General features: G+C 40.9%; 1 protein-coding gene across 2 annotated transcripts in view; it reads right to left on the reverse strand.

Annotated features, from left to right (window-relative positions):
• The window catches only part of ndst2a (N-deacetylase/N-sulfotransferase (heparan glucosaminyl) 2a), a 49,123-nt gene that overhangs the window by 3,912 nt on the left and 27,312 nt on the right, over window positions 1–17,899 (reverse strand). For both annotated transcript variants that reach the window (XM_076742584.1, XM_076742585.1), the window contains exons 2-13: window positions 14,483–14,527; window positions 12,646–14,280; window positions 8,814–8,901; window positions 8,290–8,444; window positions 7,863–8,048; window positions 5,669–5,797; window positions 4,616–4,798; window positions 4,280–4,376; window positions 4,033–4,156; window positions 3,018–3,192; window positions 2,695–2,865; window positions 108–217 (exon numbers count right to left, since the gene is read on the reverse strand). In XM_076742584.1, coding sequence (XP_076598699.1) covers window positions 108–217; window positions 2,695–2,865; window positions 3,018–3,192; window positions 4,033–4,156; window positions 4,280–4,376; window positions 4,616–4,798; window positions 5,669–5,797; window positions 7,863–8,048; window positions 8,290–8,444; window positions 8,814–8,901; window positions 12,646–13,719 — 2,492 coding nt within the window. In that variant the 5' untranslated portion in view covers window positions 13,720–14,280; window positions 14,483–14,527. The remainder of the gene's footprint in view (window positions 1–107; window positions 218–2,694; window positions 2,866–3,017; window positions 3,193–4,032; window positions 4,157–4,279; window positions 4,377–4,615; window positions 4,799–5,668; window positions 5,798–7,862; window positions 8,049–8,289; window positions 8,445–8,813; window positions 8,902–12,645; window positions 14,281–14,482; window positions 14,528–17,899) is intronic.

A 17,899-nucleotide genomic window follows, 5' to 3' on the forward strand; every position in this document is an offset into this window, starting at 1 on the left:
CAATTTGTTTAAGGATACAGACTAGGCTATAATATCTCGCAAGTGTGCATACTGTGTGTGTGTGTGTGTGTGTGTGTGTGTGTGTGTGTGTGAGTGTATTTACAAACATTAGAGCCTGGGTGTAGTTGAAGATGGGAGTGACACCAAGGAATCTCTGGATTCCCTCCATCAGTAGTGCTGGGTTGGACCGCAGCAGGGCCCCATCCACGATGTGCAACTACAACACACATACACACGCCTTGTGATCAGAGAAGGAACTATTGCTGCTTCCATGTAAAGAAAGAAAGAAGAAAGAAGTCAATAATTTTCCTCTTATTTGAATTCTACATTCAGGATTTGTTTGGACCAAACTAGTCCTCCCTGATTTCAGATACAACTCCAAGTCCTGCTCCCTGCAGAAGGTCTGTAATGATTCTGCAATTGTGGGCATTGGCGGTGGACTTCAGCAGGTGGAAAATAACCAATATGCTTGTTTCAATCTACGGCAAAGGGGAGGACATGCACACGGTGCAGGATTACCTGTACCTGGGAGTAGAGTCCTGCAACGGGCCGGGTACCCACGGATATCCGACGGGTACCCGCAATTGACGGGTACAAACGGGTGGAAAATATGCATTTATAATTTTACGGGTACGGGCACGGGCGGAACGGAACCAAACGCGGGCGGGTAACATTTTATTGTGTCATGAAAATCACTAGCGCGCGCGGAAATACCAACGAAAACAGCATGGAGGAGAAGGAGATACGAGCTAAGTTAGCAAGCGGTGAATATGAAATAGTGGTGCGTCTGTGTGTGACTAGTCAGTCTACTACTGTAAGACTTCGCTGAGAGCGTTAATGAAGGCTGCTGTCATCTTGTGTTAAAACAGGCTTGAAAAAATAAAACTTTTTTTTTAAGTGAGAGACTGTCTGTTGTAGGCTATTTAGTGCATGTAATCACGGGTAACGGGTCAGGACACGGGTCCATTTTTTGACGGGCGGGGCGGGGCTGGTTTGACATTTGATGTAATCACGGGTAACGGGTCGGTTCACGGGTCTGATGATTGACGGGCGGGGCGGGCACGGGTTTCGAAAATTGGACCCGTGCAGGACTCTGCCTGGGATTATACCTGACAACAAGTTGGACGGCACTAAGAACACGAAGCTGTGTACAAGAACAGCCAGAGCTGATTCTACTCTACCTCTGATTCTACCTCTGGTCATTCAATGTCTACAGCACCATGCTGAGAATGTTTCACCAATCTGTCATAGCAAGTGCTATTTTCTTGCTTTTGTGTGCTAGGGCAGCAGGGAGAAGGCAGTTGATGCTTTTTGCAACTCATCTAACTTGTGTTGAGAGATGGACAGTAAAGGAAAGGAGCTGCTGTGGCACTAGCCTCCATTTCAGCTCTGCTCTGTTCAATTAATCTCCCTTTTTTTCCTCTGGATTACTGTCTCTCAATGAAATTACAAACATTACAACTCCTTGATTGGTGGGACACTCAGAGAAATAATGTGCAATAATGGGACATTATATGCCACACAATGGGGCATAATTAATAAACAATTCGAATTATTAAAAAAAAACAACAACCTTTTCTGTACTTAGGATTTCATATTGTATTTACATAAAGTAGCTATTTGCCTCTTCCTATACACATGCATAATCCTGACCATAAACTTGTTCATATTTTATCATCCTTATTGTCAACCTGTTATATTTTATGACATATACCATTTACATTTTGGTAGAATTTTTGGTGTGTGTGTGTGTGTGTGTGTGTGTGTGTGTGTGTGTGTGTGTATATATATATATATATATATTTTTTTTTTATTATTATTTTTTTTTAACTATTTTATTCTATATTTGCACTCTACCTGCTTTGTATTGTAACTGCTGCACAACATTTTCCCTGTGAGCTTGCATAAATCAGCTCAGCTCAAAAATGTTGTCAAAGTCACAGTCAATCAGCCCTTAAGGTTGAACATATAGAAGTACAGAGTTATTTAATGTTTGCTGGATAATAATGCAGTTTTATGTTTTTCCTGGTTCACAACCTCTCAGATGGACAGTCAGAGAGAAGGTGCCAATATTAAATGACTTGTTGTAAACAGTTTTCAGAAACCATAGCTTGTACAAATCTTAGAAGTTGCTACTATTCTTTTATTATATTGTTGGCACTCTATTCATGTTTTATGTTGTAATGGTGAAGTACATTGTGACTTTATTAACAGTTATTACTGCAAGTAGAATTACCACTGTCATATCACCAACAATGTTATCACCAGGTCTTCCTCAGGAAACTGGAAAGTAGACATGCTTAAGATTTATGTTTTGCTATTGGTGGGGAAACAGGCTAATCTAATGATTCGCCATTCCTAAAGAGATTTAGCTTCATTGAAATTATTGACCAGTGTTGCAATTTTTCTGTCTGTTCTGTTCTCTGTTTCAATGAGTTCACTGAGACAATTTAAAATACTTTTTGCAATGAAGGAATCCATTTGTGAAGGTCTACAGCATGTAAGTGCAACCTTGACAGATGGGAATTCATCCAGAAATTAAACACACTGAAATGACTTCAATTAAACATAAAAATGCTTTGTGAAGTGAAACATTAATAATATTACATTGTTTCCGTGTAAAAATACCTGGTTGACAACCAGTTGTTGAGTGTGACATTGCTGAACAGATCCACCTGCTCCAGTGTTCGTTACCTGGCTGGGTTGGTAGTGTTGCAGCCAGCGCTCCAGGTGAGTAGCATAGGCCCCGGGATGAAGGCAGCGTCTCTGAAGGGCCTGTAGGTCCCTGGGGGCCGAGAGGCCTGCAGTCAACACTGCATGGAAAGTGTTGTTGAGGGCAGCAGGGTCCTGGTGAGCCCTCTGGTGCTGTGGTCAATTAACACATGCATGCTTACACAAAACAGTGAAGAAGTTTCAATTGCTCTAAAGAACCTGTAAACACTGACACAGTACTGGATTTGCATACAGTCTGATAACAGCAGAGTGGGTGATCTTGCAGTGTAGGTGATGATTCTCACCTGGTACCAGGAGTAAGCTCTGTCAGATGGGTTGATGAGCACTGCCAGGATTTTGGCTCTGGGAAGCAGGGCAGCAGCTCTCTTAGGAGCTACCTCTGTGTCAAAGTAGTTGGCACTCTTTTCAAACATGAAATCTGTGCTGACATTGGAAGGGAATGGGAAGAAGTCCATGTACCTGAGAACAGAGATGAAATAACAAGCGCCAGTTAGTTAGTGCCTAAAAAAGTATTCACATCCCCAGGCCATGTCATTTTATGTTTCATTGCATTACCATTTGAATCACTAGAAATTATGACATAGGTGAACAGAAAAGACTCATCAATGTCAAACAGATCTCCGCGAACTGAGCAAAACTAAGAACAATTAGAAAACAAAAATTTGACATTGGCCTAAGTATTCACAAGATCAAGTCAGTACGTAGAAGACACCTTTGCCAGCAGTTGCAGCACATTCTTCTTTACTAAAACGTTCAAGCTCTGCAGTTTGACACAGATTCTGGACTGAGTACCTGGATGCTGACTGGCCAAACAAGGACTTTACACTGTTGTTTTGAAGGTTTGGCTTTCTGTTTGGGTTGTTGTTTTTTCAGTTAATCAATTATTAATCTAGTCTTCAGTGAGTATCTTGTCTTGGCATGAAGATTTAGACGCCGAGCAACAAACCTGTCTGCCACTACAAGGAGACATCCCTCCAATGTAGTTCAGCAAGGAAACAAAAGGGAATTTTTAGACTAAAACAACTCTAACCTTGAACTGTGGATTTTGTCCACCATGTTCGCAGTTGCCCTAACACTTTCAATGTGCATTACTGTATGTTAAGTGAGTATTATACAGTATTAAGATAGATTTGAAAAAATTTCAAGTTGTCATTTAAGTCCCTGTAAGCACCGGTTCAGCCAAACTGAAGAGAAACATAATAAGAAACAAAGAAAAAATCTATCCAAATTTAAGCCATATTCTGTTAAGGTTATTAAGGACTAATTTATTGAGGAAGTGAACAGTAGTCCTGTCTTTACCAGTCAATCCCATTGTCATAGTTTGCTCCATTGAAGAACTGGATCTCCTCAAAGGTGGTGGGGCTGGAGAAGGAACTGGTGATTGCTGGGTGGAGGCTCAGGAATGAATGAAGTGCTGTAGTTCCTTTGAGAAAAGATATTTATAACAATGAAGATATACACATATATATATATATATATATACATATATACAAACACACACACACACACACACACAATGAAAATACAGATAGAGTGAGCGTGGCACCCGTTTTCTGTGGTCCAATGACGAGGAACTTGGGAAGTCGGTCACACGTCTTTTCTTTAGACCAGATATCTTTGTGTCTCTTGTCATGACAAGGGTTCTGAAAAATAACATGGCTAGTTAAATTTTTTATCACATCAAAAAGCAAATATACTCAACACTATGCTTTAATTCCTGTATTTCTACTACATTTGTTCACACGTTGACTCCCCTTTGTAGTATTTGAATTCACTCACTGAAATAGTCACATGGCCATTTTAGCTTTGTTTAATAAAACTATTTACTATGATTGGATTATGAGTACATTTTAGTTTTCAAAAACAAAATGAACATGCTGACCTGCCAGAGTGGGTCTCTCTCCTCAGGAAAGATCTGGAAGTATTTCTCAGCCAACTGGACAGGGGGCAATGTCTGCAGCCTGAGGTTGGTCCAACACTGGACAAACTTCACCAAAGACTCAAAAGTGTACAGACCCAGCCGATCATTGCCATAGTTAGACAGGTGGGTCATGAAGATACTGATCTGGATTGAGAGGGCACAATGTACTTTACAAATTAGTTTAACATTTACCTGGAGCTGTTGTTCAACCAACAAGTCCTTAAGCTCAAACCACCAGAACTGCAGACAGATTTAAAATTAGCTAGATAATGACCAACAGTTGTTACGTTTTTTCCAAAATGCACCATGAACTCAACAGAGAGCAGTGTTGGCTACAACAGAGAAATAATCAAGACCTGTTAGTGTGTCAAAGACACAAATTTAGCTAAATTATGATCACAATTGAATTCACACAAAAACCACAATGGCATATTTAAAGATGCAAATGATACAACAAAACATTTTTATTACAATTAAAACAAACCAGCAAAAATAAAATTGCATTAGCAAAACGTGTGTTTGCTAAAGTTGTTTTTCACTTCTTTGAACCAAGTCCTAGTCAAGTCTCTAGTCTGTAGAGGTGTCTTTGAGATGTGACTTGCAAGTCAAAAAAGCAACTTTCAGTCCATCATTGCTAGAGATGAAAATTATAGTAAAACAATGGCCAAAGTCATGCCAAATACTTATTTGTACCGGAAATAGGGCATTTAATGTCCAGTTGCAAGTAATGAATCAAAGCATCTGTATGTGTCAAATAATTCAGTCAGAACACTCAGAACAAAAACGCAACTGTGCAAAAAGCCTAACCACTGAACACATACTAATTAGGCAGGAATTCAAGCCTAAAGTATGCTGTCGACGAGTCACGAGCCAGTTGAGTCACACGTCCTTTTTGTAACTGTCAAAGTTTTGTGTCTACAGCTAAGCTGTGTGTGTGTGTGTGTGTGTGTGTGTGTGTGTGTGTGTGTGTGTGTATGCATGTGTTTGTTGGTATGTGACAGGTGGTTTTCATACAGGGTTTAGGAGGACAGTGAGGAAGAGTTCTCCTCCTCTGATGCTCTTGTCCAACTCCTTTGACCCTCCTGGGTATTCATTGTAGAAGATTGTATGGGTGAACAGACCACAGGTCTGCCTGGGCAACACCTAAAGCACACAAGGAGATCATTAGTTGTTTGGCGTACATTTGTATCATTTACAAACTGTTACAAACTGGTGATATTTTAGCTGTTGACAGTACTTTGTTGTGACTCTGACTTAGGTTGAGGGTAAGGCAGAAATCAGTAATTATTCAGGGTTCAGCCAGTAGAATACTGGACCAGAGATGTCCCATGGTGATCTGCAGGCTGATCTGGACATTTTTGATCAACAGGCACAGCAGTACAAAGCCTGATATATTTTTCACCCTTTGTTTGATCTGGGTACTGCTGTCAAATTGCCCATTGCACTCTATCAGAACAGACTGAACTGCACAGCATTTTGTTTTTTTATATACAGTACTGTGCAAAAGTTTTAGGCAGGTGTGAAAAAAATGCTATAAACTAAGAATGCTTTCAAAAATCTAAATGATTATTTTTATTAATTTACAAAATGCAAAGTGAGCAAACAAAAGAAAAATGTAAATCTAATCAATATTTGGTGTTACCACTCTTTGCCTTCAAACCAGCATCAATTCTTAAAGGTTCACTTGCACAAAGTCGGTGATTTTGTAGGATTATAGTCAGGTGTATGATCAACCAATTATACCAAACAGGTGCTAATGATCATCAATTTTACATGTAGGTTGAAACACAGTCATTAACTGAAACAGAAACAGCTGTGTAGGAGGTTTAAAACTGGATGAGGAACAGCCAAACTCTGCTACCAAGGTGAGGTTGTGGAAGAAAGTTTCAACAAGGCCAAGCGACTCAACTATGCACAAAAACATAGGAACTGGGGTGCGGAAAAATGGCTGCAGGTATTCTGGACTGATGAGTCAAAATTTTAAATATCTGGCTGTAGCAGAAGGCTGTTCGCCGAAGGGCTGGAGAGATGTACAATAATGAGTAACTGCAGGCAACAGTAAAGCATGGTGGAGGTTCCCTGCACGTTTGGGGCTGCATTTCTGCAAATGGAGTTGGAGATTTGGTCAGGATCAATGGTGTCCTCAATGCAGAGAAATACAGGCAGATACTTATCCATCATGCAATACCACCAGTGTGATTGGCCCCAAATTCATTCTGCAGCAGGACAACGACCCCAAACACACAGCCAATGTCATTAAGAACTATCTTCAGCGTAAAGAAGAACAAGAAGTCCTGGAAGTGATGGTAGGGCCCTCACAGAGTCCTGATCTAAACATCATTGAGTCTGTCTGGGATTACATGAAGAGACAGAAGGATTTGAAGAAGCCTACATCCACAGAACTTCCAATTTCTCTTCTGTTCATTCACTGCCTTTTGTTCATTGATGAAAATAAACAGTTAACATTTCTATTTTTGAAAGCATTCTTAGTTTACAGCATTTTTTTCACACCTGCCTAAAACTTTTGCACAGTACTGTATTTCAGTGACAATTTGCAGGAGTGTTAAAGTTGTGTTGTTGTTGTTAAAGTTAAGTTGAAACTTCGGTATTTGTTCTTCCTGAAGATGCAGAAAGGCCAAATGCAAATCCTCCCAGAGAAACTACTCTCCCTAGGACGTAAAATACCATAGGACAATATACAGAATATTACTGGAGATCCACACAATATTTGCAAGATGGGTAACTAACATATCAAAGCGCTCCTACTGCTATATTCATGACCCTTATACACTGCCAGCTAGAAACTACTGGAGAGCACATACTGTATTTTTGTTTTATCTCTACGGTGTAACAGAAAGGCAAGTAAAAATCATATCTGGCCCTGCTCACTACCTGTTCCATTTCTGTCCTCTGGCAGGGACTAGAGGTCGTTGTTCAATAAAACACCTACCTATTTAACGGTAAAAATACAGGACAGTTTTTTCCTTCAGTCTGCATGTCGAAGTGTCCATGGGCAATATACTGAACGCTAAATTTCTCCTGATGCAGTGTCTTCGGTGTGTGTGTGTGTGTGTGTGTGTGTGTGTGTGTGTGTGTGTGTGAATGTTGCATGTGTTGTAAAGCACTTTGAGTGGTTAAAGTGGACAAGAACATGCCATATAAATGCAGTCCATTTACCATTTTACTAGGACAAGGACTGTGGACAGACCTGGATCCCATTGTGGATGAAGCCTCTGCGATAGCGAGCTGGCCTCAGATGGGGGTATTCCTCTGTGCTGGTCACCTTGATGCCCCATACAGATTTCCAGGCCTCATAGAGCTGGCTGTGAACTGGGTAAACCCCAGAGTGATGCGGAGCTACTGCATATCCCATATCTGTTGGGATGCCATGCTCCTGGAGAGAGGCAAGAGTCAGGACAGGACAGGATGTGTAACGGGGGGACAAGCAAGAAGAAAAGGAGAAAAAATGCAGTTATTTTTTGTAACCACGGACACAAATCCTCTTGCTACAAACTTTTATTGACGATGTACCTCCATAGCTACATAGCCCTTCCACATTCCATCTAGCTGTACAAAAGTTACACAACTACACACTGTGATATTGGCCATGTGCACAGTGCATTAGTGCTGCTGACCTGAGCAAAGATCTTGTTGAGCCTCATCTGCTCAGCCAACACACTAACGTTGTGAAAGAGGTGGGGTTGCATGTGGCTCCACATGTGAGGAAACCACCAGAAGTCCATCCTGTGTTGCAGCAGCATGTCATCTCCCCGATCTTCCTCATCAGTTCCTGAAAACATGTATGCACACACATACAGTTCAGATAATGTGTCCCGATTCACATAAAATAGTGTCTCCGTGTGAGGTTAAGTTTTTAAACCTGTGAAAGAGATGCTGTCAGACTGGTACTCAGTACTGGCAGATTTACTAAGAGGATTTATTGGAATTGTTGTTTTGATTGTTGGTTACAATGATACCATGATTGTTATCAGTTCCACTTAGATTAAACTTAAACATTTTCCCCGGATGAGTAATGGTTAAAAAATTATTATAAGTACAAAAAAAAACCAAAAAACACTCACAGTCAGAACATTGCAAATTCCCACAAATGTTTCAAACAGAATTCTATGGTGATACACTGATGCCAGATGTTCCATACCTGTGTGATAGAACTTTCCAGAAAATCCCAAGTTGAAGGTAAAATTAGGCACCAGTGCTCTCAGCTTGTTTTGTGTGTTGAGCAATGCCTGTGAAAGGATGAAAAATACACCCTAAGTTGACACTTATTCAATGACATTATCTTATTTCTTATTAAAGAAAATGATTTGCCATTGTTGCCTAACCTTGATTATCCAACAAGGCCTAAGTCAAATGTATTAACAATTTTAAAGGGTTGATTGAAAATAAACCAATAAACCAGAAATGATCAATACATTTGATAATGGCACTTTTATGCTGATTTCTGTAACCTGTAAGAACTTTTAACCTCAGTATGAACTTACCTGACAATGCCCAACCTGTACAATAATTGTCAATATTCTGAAGGGTGAAATCTAAAAAACTGTGGCAAAACCATATATCTATAAAATACACATTTATGTACATAAACCCACGTCAAACTGAATGGACATGAACATGAGGCAGGCCATGAAGTGTTAAGCTTTTTCTGATAAAGACACAATAGCAGTGTCCCAATTCAAGTTGTCTTCTTCAACCCAGCAGCACAGAAAATTTCTACACACAATCACCAGTTTTAAGATGGGAAGGCAAGATTAGTGTCACCAATTCAGTATCCGACCACATGTGAAATATGGTTTAAAAAACTGTGGATCAAACGTTTATATTCAGTGTCCTGAGACAACTTCTTTTGTGATTTTGCGCTACCCAGCAATATTTTCAGATACGCCATTGCAAATGCATATTATCGAACACACCATAGATGTTGGTGATGTTCGACCAATCAAGCAACACTTTCATGGTGATGCACTAGATGATAGGACAAAATTGGAAAAAGAGATTCAATATATGCTTTAATAACAGCGGAACCCTCCAAATCTGGAATTCTGAAAAACCATGTCTCCAGATTTGTTCCCTCTGCCATGTATGGAGGATTGCATGGCAGATTTGGCTCAGGCAAATATGTGAGCCAATTTGATTGACTTTAAGTATACTGGTAGGTGACCACTGTCTTGACAGGCCCATGAGATGATGAATAATGGAGCTACCAGCTCGTATTCTTTCCAACAAAGTGTTGCCCTTTGGTTTGTGTAATGCAGAAGTACTTGAAGGGATTGGTATGAAGTATTTAGATTTTTGAATAGACCAAAACTACAACAGGATTATTGCGATTTCAGTTTTCTTGGTACAGTAGAAACATGGGAGGGTTTGCATTGTGGTATTGATTAGATAATTGAAGAATTTTGTAGTATTTAATATTGTCACTTCATATTTTGGCAGCGTACCTGGTGGATCTCCGCTCTTATGCTGGGACCATGCACTCACTACACCACTGATGATACTGATTTACAGCTTTCTCCTTGTTTTTGTCTATCATTACATATTGGTTATTATAATTTGTTATTATTAAATAATTAATACTATTTCAACATAAACCACAATGGGAAATTGGAGTGAGCAGAGTTCAAACCAACCATGTTTGCAGTTGCAGGACAGGACACATAAAACAGCAATTTTAAGGTAGCTCAGCAGAGGTGTCACTATGGACATGAACAATGCCTCAATACGTCCTTGGACAATGACTATTGTTCAACCATTGTATTCTCTCTCTCTCAGTAACACACACAGCATGAGCCTATGAACTTCAATGTTATAGCTATTGCTATTAATGCTTTCTTACTACTGGTAATATTACCACTGGGATACACACCTAACATCAAGCACACTCAAAATTTCTTGAATGTTCTAGTTATTTGCAATCCCCCCAAAAAAATCACTGGATCTAACCTGATCACTCCAATAGGAAAGTTCTGGCTATGCCCTTGCTAATCTGGTGCACATTAATTTTTAGTTTCTAAAAGGGCCCCTTAAGTGACTAAGTTTGACACCCCTCGACTAAACAGTTCATCTTATAATCAACAAAAATTCAACTTCCTTCACCGTCAGCAGCTTAGGAGAACTCTGTATCTATATATCTGCATCTTGTCATTCTCTTGATTAGTCTGGCCTTCAGTTGCTGTTTGGACTTGTTCACTTTGGTTTTCTCTGCTCACTGTTTGAGAAGCCTTTTAATATGGGTGTGGTTGTTACAATTTGTCTAAAGCAATCAACAACATAAGACTACAAGTGTGCCATTAATATACACTAATGCTTTTAAACCTGTAAAGACACCTGACATAAGCCTAATTAAAATTCCACACGACTCATAGCACAATTTATTGAACCCCAACCCACTCTCCATACACACATGGGGCCATACCAGTGGTTTTGCACAATAGGCCCAGTAAAATGTTATGTGCTTATAATTTACATTGCTGGCAATTCATGAAAGTGGGACTGAAAATTATGATTGTTTTCTTACCTTCCAGGAGCCCACTGGCTTCAGTTGTATTTCAATGTACTATCAAAATCAACTCACAGAACATCAAGATGAACTTGCTGAACTTATTATTCACTTGATGAACTTAACTTTTGTTACCTTATTATTTACACATGCAGCAGTTATGGAACGACATTATCATTAATTTGGAGTCAATGTGAGCCCAATATTTACCCTCTTTTAGCTTTGTTTTTGGTCTCTACCAAGAAATATCTGTCTCTTCAGCTGCTCGCCAGCTACTCTCTAACACCCACTTTACACCTGGAATTAAAATGTAATCTGTGTCCGGAGTTGGATGTGCTATCTGGATAAGGAGAAAATGCACGATAATGCAAGGTGTAAATGCATTGTGATCGGAATGTGATCAGACTTGCCTGACCACATCTGCAAATAGTCTGGCTTGCATTGTGTACAGATCTTAGGTAGATGTAAACAAAATCCATACAATGTGCTGGCATCTGTAGGCTTCACAACATAGATATTTGTTCTTAGCTAAAATCTAAAATAGACTGGTGCAAATTTAGAAAGTGAGTAAACAAAAGAGGGAAATCAATGATATACACTAAGTAACAGTCAGTGTGCAATGGATTGCCTTGCATTCACCTGTGCACAGCTGATCTGCTGTTCAGAAGACATCATTTATCCAGTCACAGAGTAGCTTACATGCCAGAAGTGCAACACACCATGACAAACTGACAATATTTTTTGTACAAAGAAAGGAATAACTTAATTTACTTCACTTACATAATAAACTTCATTTCAGTTAAATTCACAAGCGGGGACAAACCAATAAGAATTTGTCTAACAAAGTTTATAAAGTTTCCTCTAACTCAAAACTGTCTGTGGGGCTGACTTGCCACCACTCAAATTACTCACGCACAGGTTTTGCTGTGAAGGACAGAGATCCAATCTCAATGAGGACAAGGAGAATGCATTAAAAATACCAGGTGTAAACACGAAGGCAAGATTGGATCATTTATTATCCGGACAGCATATCCGGATACAGATTCCATTTCCTTACCAGGAGTAATGACTGTGGCTGTCTACTGCTTGTTGCTGTAGGTTCATCACTACGAGTGACCTTTTTCACATATTCCTTGCATTTTATCATCTATTTTCATTACAAAAATATTACTAATATTATAGATGCTTTAAGGGTATCGGTAATCTTTCATATGTCATATTAATTGCTCAACAATAATCGGTGCACATTGGTATCCAAAACGTATACAAAAAATGCAATCTGATCCTTTAATTACTTTTCAATGTATAGCACAAGAACTTCCTTGGCAAGCAATCTGAACCCCTCTTAACATGAATATGAATGCATGTCAGTGTCTCACAATCAACCACTAGGCAATGTGAGAGGCAGCTAAAGTTAATATTCGATCATTTGTTGTTGCTTGTGTAACTATGGACGACAAGGCTCACCCACCTCGACATCTGACACCTTCATACGGGTTCCCTCCTTGCCAACAAATATATCATCCACATCCACCAGGATGTGGCGGTCCAAGGACAAGCACAGTCTCTTCCCTGTCAGATAGGCAATGGCATCTACAAACACTAGCTTGTGAAGCCAGTAGTTGAGATTATTCCCAAAAAGAACTCTCTGAATGCCATCGTGGAGCCCCAAGTCCTGGACCACTGTGGCATGGAGGGCCCGGAGGGGGCTGGCTCCAAAATGTGCCAGTACCTCAGAGGACTTGGTGCTGGCCAGAAGCACTGGTTCATAGGTAGAGTGGTTGGACTGGAAAATGGTCCAGTCATCTCCTGGTAAAGAGCCCTGTTCAACCTGGTTGGGCTTCGTGATGTAGAGCAAAGGAGCATTGGGGTTGATACGGTAGTCCCTGAGTCCCAGGTGTGAGTGGAGAAACAGGGGGAAACCTTTGAGCTGTGCACTGAGAAGAGAGTTTTCATTAGCTTTGAAGAAGCCAATGACACCTACTCCATACTCAGCACAGTACTTGTCCAACAAGTCACGGTTCCATGCATCCAGATTGACATATTTCAGCACATTTTCATAGATAATCAGTGTGTAGCGTCCACGGTTATGCTCCGTCAATGTGGGCATGTCACCTTTACCAGGAGCAATCTCTGTTCGGTAGTGGAAGCGGCTAGACTCTAATATGGCTACAATCTCCTGGCCCAGTTGGGAGTAGATGCTCTCTACAAACACCAGAACTACAGGCTGTGTCCTGGAATTGTCCACCACTTTCACCTGTCGTAGTCGGCCCTGACGTGCGGGAAGGAAAAGTGGTGCTCTCTGGACACCTGGTCCTCCTCCGGCAGCCCCAGTACTTGCTCCAGGTGATATCCCCCCTCCTCCACCACAGTCACTGAAGGGTAAAGGGGGTGCCTCCTTGATTTTGGGGCTGTTGGAGACATAGTAAGCTAGGAAGGCCATGGACAGCAAGCAGAATATGATAAGTGCCAGGATGAGGCGGTGAAGCTCCAGCTGGCGGACACCTCTCATTAGTTTCCACATGGCCAAGCCTGCACCTACCATGGTGTTGGAGGAGACAGGCAGGACTGGGAAGCAAGCAACAGTGGTGAACAGGGAAGGAGAGAAGAGAGGTGGAGTAGGAGTGAGAGGAGGAGGGAGTGGAGGCGGAAGATTGAGCAGCAGATACTGACACTGAGCTGTGCTGAGGAATAGCCATTTACACTAGGTGACCATGGCCAGCATCATCCATTACCTGCTTTCCACTTCTAGCTCTGCTGTGCAAAAACACTCTCTGATGACTGAATGGAAAGAGGGACCGAAGGAAGGATAGATTGTTATTTTATGAATGGAATGTCAAATATCTGGAAATTGAAGAGGGAGAAATGACAGTTGGCAGACACCAACAAAGATGATCTCTCTGCAGACCAGTTGGAGCCTGAATTTCAGGTCCAAAGTTCAGTCTGCTTGCTGCTTGGTCAGTTCTCTCTTTCCAGCAGCTGTACAGATGACTCGACATGTGGATGTGTCCATCTGTAAATGCTTGTGTGTGTCTGTGCTGGTGGCCTGGGCTTCGGGGCTGGACCCCCTCAGGTCACCTAGCCTGGACATCCCAGAAAAAGACACCTAGAGGAGGAGGACAGACAAGGGAGAGGAATAAAGAAGAGTAGCGTACGACAAAAAGCTGTTCTGCACTTCAATTTTGAGAATGTTTTCTGTTAAAGAAATAATCTACCAAAAACCCAAAGAAATGGACTATTGGACTCCACACACACGCACGCACACACGCACGCACGCATGCATGTTGAGAAAGGTATATCAGTCTCACGTGGAAAACATTGCAGATCTGAAAACCTTCTGATCTGGAAGACCCCTGCAAGAGAGAGATACAGAAAGAGGAGAGGGAGGAGACACAGAAAAGAAAGTGTAAAACGCTATTCCTTCAATTGGACAATAGCTCTTAATTCTGATGATTTTAGATAACAAAAACAAGTTTTATATACTTTGACCAAAACACAGACTTTCAACATTAAATGAAGGGAAAAAAAGGTCTTGTCCTTTTTTACTTGAGTTTTGAAGAAAAAGATACTTGGGGCAGCCTGGGGAGAAAGTTATTGATTTTCTGCATAGATAGTCATCTTAAGCGGCTAGAGCTGCTGCTCTCTGCCTACAGGCTGCTTGTTTGTCCTTGTCTGCCTAGCACATTTTTGTGTGTTGCTGCTGTGCTGGTCACTAGCAACTTCTTGCCGAGTTTCTACTGGTCCAGCTGCTTGAAATGCGGCATTTCAGCTAACAAGCAGCTGGACATTTGTTCCAGGAACTCTCTGGGACCACTGGCACAGTTACCTGGTTTGTTTTCTTCGTTGTGTGTACTGTGGTGGAATTAAGTTAAATCGACCTACATTATTAACACTAGGTGAACTTTTCATGGCGCTGCAGAACATCTGTCCAAGAATTTAAGACTTTATTTTAACCAAACCAGTTAGTGAGGATTATTGGAAAAGTGAAAGATGAATCAAGAAGGTTTGGGAGAGTTTTTTTTGTTTGTTTCTGTCAAGTTTCAATGAAGTGTGTTTTATGATGGTAAAATTACTGTTTGTGTAAATGATGTCTGGTGGCTTTGGCAAAAGCGATATAGTCTGTTTCTGTAGGGATCCTTTCCATAATGTTGTCAGACGCTTACAATAACAATCTAACAGTGCAAAAAATAAACACTTTTAGTGCAGGTACAATTATGGTGCACAAAAGCCTGGAGGGACCACCTGGCAGTCCATTTTGCAGCTGCCAACTAGAACCCCCACGGCCAATACTGGACCAATTTCAAAAGCTGTTGTCTCCATTAATCACATAGACACAAAAACATGGGTAAAATAGGGTCAATAATCAAATAGCATGTGACCAAAATTTCTCCCTTTTGTCCAGGCCATTGAAATCTTCCATGACATGAGGTCGTCCCACCTACAGGTACAAAAACCTGCTTCTCCAACCTTGGTCAATACGAGGCAGGATTAAACAGGAGACTTTTTCTAAAGGACAAGCGATATATACAGAGACCCTCTGTCAGGTGTAAGCTTCAGGAATTTGTGAAGATAATGCATTTGGAAAAGTTTTCAAAACTGGAATACTTAAGAAGAAAAAGAAGAATCAGAGGGACAATCCCCTTTTATTTGTCACACAGATACATCCACATGCACACACACACACGCCATGCACTGGTGAAATTTGTCCTCCGCCTTTAACCTTCCTTCCTCCGTGGCAGACCAGGAGCAGTGGGCTGCCATCCAACTGGGCGTGCCCAGTTCTTTTCATCACCATTGGTCAGGTGGTGATTGCATGTTTTTAGTGGGGGTATTTTTATGGAGGATACCCTAGGTGCACACGGGGAGAACATGCAAACTCCACACAGAAAGGCCCTTTCCTCGAGGAGGACATGCCCCCAGCGCGCACAGCGAGAATCGAACCCGGGACCTTCTAGTTGTGAGGCGACAGTGTTACACCGTGCCACTTACTTACGCTTACTTAAGCATAGCCCAGGTCAAAACGAGTGTATGGTTGAGGCTGCTACATCAGCGCACAATTTACACCCCAAGCCAACCATTCTGTGCAATGAGTTTCTTCTCTTGAAGTTTATTTATTCTATTTTTTCCCACTCAAAAAATAAACATTTATATTGTACATGACACAAAGTACCGCAACTCTGTACTTTCACACAATAAATAAACCAAAAAACACACTTGAATACCTGAGAAACTACAAAATTCAAAGTGCAAGATGTCACTATATTAACTATATATTAACTATAGATACTATATTAAGCTGTTGAATTATCTAGTAAATGATACTAGTGATTCTCTTTGTGTGTGTGTGTGTGTGTGTGTATTGCATAGGGTATATTGATGATTTGATGGACATGATAATGGAGGTCTTTGTCAACCCATCATCACACAGAGCTGAGATTCTGAAGATAAACAGGAGGAGGTCATCACCAGCTACGTGTCAAGATTCAATGGGGGGGGGTTTCAAGCCTCCGTGTCTTCCCTGGGCGTCAGGAAACTCCCCAAGTATCCAAAATACGACGCATGATGGCATGACTGCACGCATCTTCCGCCCAAGGAAACCCCAGCACCAGCTCACAAAACTCCTTTAAGCTAAATGCCTGTAACGTCTGAGGAAAATTGAACATTAGTCAACAGGTTCTATAATGTCAACGTCTGTATTCACGTTTTTCTAATTTGGATTCAGTGAATCCTTCACTGTATTTCCATGTACAAATATTCATGACTGCAGTCAATACATTTTTATTGTATATCTGTAAAATGTTTCCTGTGAAAAAATGTGTAATATACTGTATTTGGAAGGATAAGAAAAACTTTATATATATCCTTAAGAAAAATTACGATCTGAATTTGTAGCATTGGCTGACTATATTTAGTTTATTATGGTGTATGAACATTGAAGTTAAGTAGGTTATTATACATAAAACTCATGGCTCTATCTCCCATAGCTGTAGTCAGCCCTGTAAATGTTGTATGTGTTGTGCAGCGAGAACACATTTAGACAAACAGGTTCTAAACCTGAATGGTTGATCGTGCATGCAGGCCTTTCATCCAGCTGCTGCAGGCATCTTGTAACCTATTATGAATAACGTAAGGTGAGTATCTGCAGTGGCATGTTATCTGCAATCATACACTGTGATTATAAGTGTAGGTAAAGATAATGTGACCTGTGGCACATCCTGGCAGCATATGTTCTCAGGCTCTGACTGCACTGTTGCACACTTTTCACATGTGCACCTATACAAACAAACAAAAAGATGATGATTCATGCATGTATAAAGCTACAGAAATAAGAAACCTTGCATACCAGTATTTGCAACCAATAATAGCACCCACATTTTAGATTTGAATGTGTGTGCTCTCGCTAGCTACTTTTTGTCAGCCTGGGGTGAATGGCCAGTAGTGCTGGTCATCAGCGTCCTCTGTGTGCACTCTGCCCATTCATGTGTAAATGAGAAGGAGCGTTGAAACTAGTCAAACGCATTGAGGAGCAGCACCCAAGTTCACCATTCAAACACCAATGATGATCAAGAAGGAAGTAACCCCAGAGATAGTATATCACATGAAGAGCACTCCCCCTACTCTAGAAACCCCCTCCTCTTTATGTAAATAATCAGGACCTTCGGACTTTCCGCTTTCATACTCTGAACAAAAATATAAACACAACACTTTTGTTTTGGCTCCCATTT

Source organism: Chaetodon auriga, chromosome 11, assembly GCF_051107435.1.
Source record: "Chaetodon auriga isolate fChaAug3 chromosome 11, fChaAug3.hap1, whole genome shotgun sequence".
NCBI lineage: Eukaryota > Metazoa > Chordata > Actinopteri > Chaetodontiformes > Chaetodontidae > Chaetodon > Chaetodon auriga.